The sequence below is a fragment of the Xiphias gladius genome, unplaced genomic scaffold (assembly GCF_016859285.1).
Source record: "Xiphias gladius isolate SHS-SW01 ecotype Sanya breed wild unplaced genomic scaffold, ASM1685928v1 HiC_scaffold_1184, whole genome shotgun sequence".
NCBI classification, from domain to species: Eukaryota; Metazoa; Chordata; class Actinopteri; order Istiophoriformes; family Xiphiidae; genus Xiphias; species Xiphias gladius.
Genome location: NW_024401485.1, coordinates 1 through 3,000, shown reverse-complemented (window position 1 = coordinate 3,000; position 3,000 = coordinate 1). Strand labels below are relative to the sequence as shown.

Genomic DNA, 3,000 nt, shown 5'->3' with positions numbered 1-3,000 from the left:
CTAATTCATGTTGCCTGATTTTAGGTAAAAAGCGAAATACTCAAAATTAGTTTTATGTTCATGGCAACGGCACTTGTGTTAGCCTGGCATTCACTTTTTTTCCCAAAAGAATGCCAATTTGTTCTGAAGGTCATGACGATACATCACACCTTTAATATGTCAGGGATTCTCATTGGACAGCTCATGGGACATTTTAATCTGTCTTATTTTCTGACCAACAACAATTAATTTGAATTAAAAAATTTAGTTAGACCCTCTGAGAGACTACAATATGTCCTGAAAATGGTGCATGATGACAGTGTTTAGACAGCTTTATGCCACAGAGGAGAGAGGACATCCTATTTTGCTCACTTACTTTCCATCTGCCAATTCCAAGTGCTCTAAATAATTTCAAGCAACTAATCCATGTGGCTCATCTGTGAAGTCTGTAGAAAGGATGATGTTCCATGCCAAGAGCACGCAGGATGTTATGTAAGTCTGTCTTGGTGACGAAGGGTGCAGTTGGGGAGGACAAATAAAAACACAGGTGCACATCACCAGTTTTCTCCTCAAGGTCAGCTCCTGCTACATGAAAGAAGGATGAAGTGGCTTTACTTCTTATTCAGAATGTGGCTTTACTTGGCTCTGCAGGGGGACAAGGGCCAAATAGGTGGGCAGTCGGGCTGCAGCTAATGGTTGTTATTAACCTATCAAATATATTTTTTTAATAATTAATTTAGTCTAAAGCTATGACAAATGTCCTATTATTGTCATTGCCCAAAGTAACATCTTCACATTGCTTATTTTTTCTGAGTTTGTCTCAGTTACTTGATTAATCGATTTGTCAATTTATGGAAAATTCATCAGCAACCATTCTGATGGATAAATAATTATTGTCAAACAGTTCCTAATTCCGGCTTCTTAAAAGAACAGATTCACATTTCTGTGCACTTATGTAGTCATTCCTGTCCACACTGGCCCTCAATAGATCCTTTCTTATCAATGTAAATGATGTGTATCAAAATGCATTCTGAAGTTCAACTGAAGCTAATATGAGGCTTCAGCAGGGTATTAATGATTATCTTCCAAAGTTAATCTGCTTAATACAATATTCCCACTGTGTTTCCCTGTATAGTGTTTATCTGATGAGCAATAGGAACACACAAAGGCAATATGGTACTAACTGTTACTGTGGAAGATATCCACTTGATTATCCAATGCGTACTACTGAAGTATCATATTTGCGTTGGCTATACATAAGAACAAAAAACTACAACGACAAATAACGCTTTTAATGTACATACGGGCATGTGAGTATTATTTTAAGACATACTAAAATGTAAACATATCCTTTAATTGTACGGATTGGTAACACTTCATTTTACTGGTCAGTTAGTTCCAATTTATTTCCAAATAATCTCCTGAGAAATTTCCTGGAAAGAACCATATAATTTGGGATTACATTTTGGTAAAATAGAGAGTGTTCACTTAGTACATTTCAGGTTATTCTAAATGCTAATATAATATAACATTTTGAAGCAGGTGAGCTACGAATACAAAATGTGAAATGTGTCTGCAAACTAACATACAATTCAGCATAAATGAAGAATAAATTCATCTGGAAGTCAATAGTAAACTCAATACAACTAACTGAACTAAATAACAGTCGCAGAACGTTGCCTCTATATTTCCCGTAATTAGAACCAAGCTACATGGTTCTTTCCATGAAACCTTCAAGAAATTATTAGGAACTATTGGACTTGTAAAATAAAGCAATACTTGAAGATTCTATGTTTGTTTTATGGGATCATCAACTAAGTCTCTTTGGGTTTTGGAGTGTTCTGAAAACATCCTACTTGATTTAGGAATTTGTGATGCGCATTTTTCACTATTTTTCTTGAATTTTTTTGGCAAAACACAGAGAAAATAATTGGTAGATTCATTGATAATAAAAATAATTGTTAGTTGAAACTAAAATTCAATGCCTAATAGCATGAACTGTAAAAGCAAGAGAATCTTTTATGTTTGAGATACCAAACATTTGCTGGTTACAGGTTGATTGTCAAACCTGTAACTGATTACAGCAGTTGTTTTCAAACTTTTTCTGGCATGTCACCCTTTAGAAGCCAAAAAAAAATTCACTTAATGTCACTCCATACCCCCACCCCTACAATGGCCCTATGCGCCTCAGTGAGGCACGCCCCCCAGATTGAGAAAAACTGGATTACGGTAATTTACTCTGGATTAATTGGTCAATATTTTCACAAGTGAACCGAGACTGGCATGGCCTATAATACTGTAATGCAAAAGAAAAAGAAAAAAAAGAAAAAAATTAAAAATGTTTCACCTTTGATGACTCTTCTTTTTAAATGTTAAAGTGAAACCAACACTGACGTGTAATGCCAAATTACAATTTCAGAGTATTAATACCGATATGTAACTTCACAGACTTTACAGGTGACATTTTAAGGGATTGATAAAAGGACTGACGAGGTTATTTAAGTAGGCTAGTTTAAATATAAACCATCTAATTAATGTAGGCTACAAAGGGGGTATTAAAAACTGCATTACCTTCAGTGTCATAGATGTTTTGGAGGATGTCGTCAGTGTCCAAGCGATCCTCTGGGGAAACAGCATATGTTTTAATGTTAAAGTCAGCCGTCAGATGATATACTCCCTCCATAGTGAAGAAACAGTTCCGTTCCTCCTTGTCGTCATCGTAGACCAGCAGTGCGATCTTCCAGTTGAAGTGCTCAAACATCGCGGTGAATATTTCTGCCATTTTAACGTAAGACGGGGCGATGCGGGTCAGGTGGGAGAATTCGGTGTTCTTGTTCCGGAAGCCGGCAGCCAGGGCACCTGCAGAGATCACCGGGATGTTCCAGTGGGATGCCAGCCTCACCACCGCTGCCGCTTCATACTCGCACGCTGGACCCAGAATCAGATCCGGCTTCTGCCCACACGACCTATCCACTAACATAAACAGAGCATCATTGACACAGTCGGAGTTCTCAAACTGGA

The 3,000-nt window shown here is 37.4% G+C and overlaps 1 protein-coding gene across 1 annotated transcript; it reads right to left on the bottom strand.

Moving 5' to 3' along the window:
* Positions 1-89: 89 nt before the first annotated feature.
* On the bottom strand, positions 90-2,995 carry LOC120787161 (atrial natriuretic peptide receptor 3-like; the record flags this gene model as incomplete). Its single annotated transcript, XM_040122858.1, has 2 exons — positions 90-564; positions 2,551-2,995. Coding segments are annotated over 2 exons (597 nt in total), but the record flags the coding sequence as incomplete, so codon positions are not given.
* Positions 2,996-3,000: the final 5 nt, after the last annotated feature.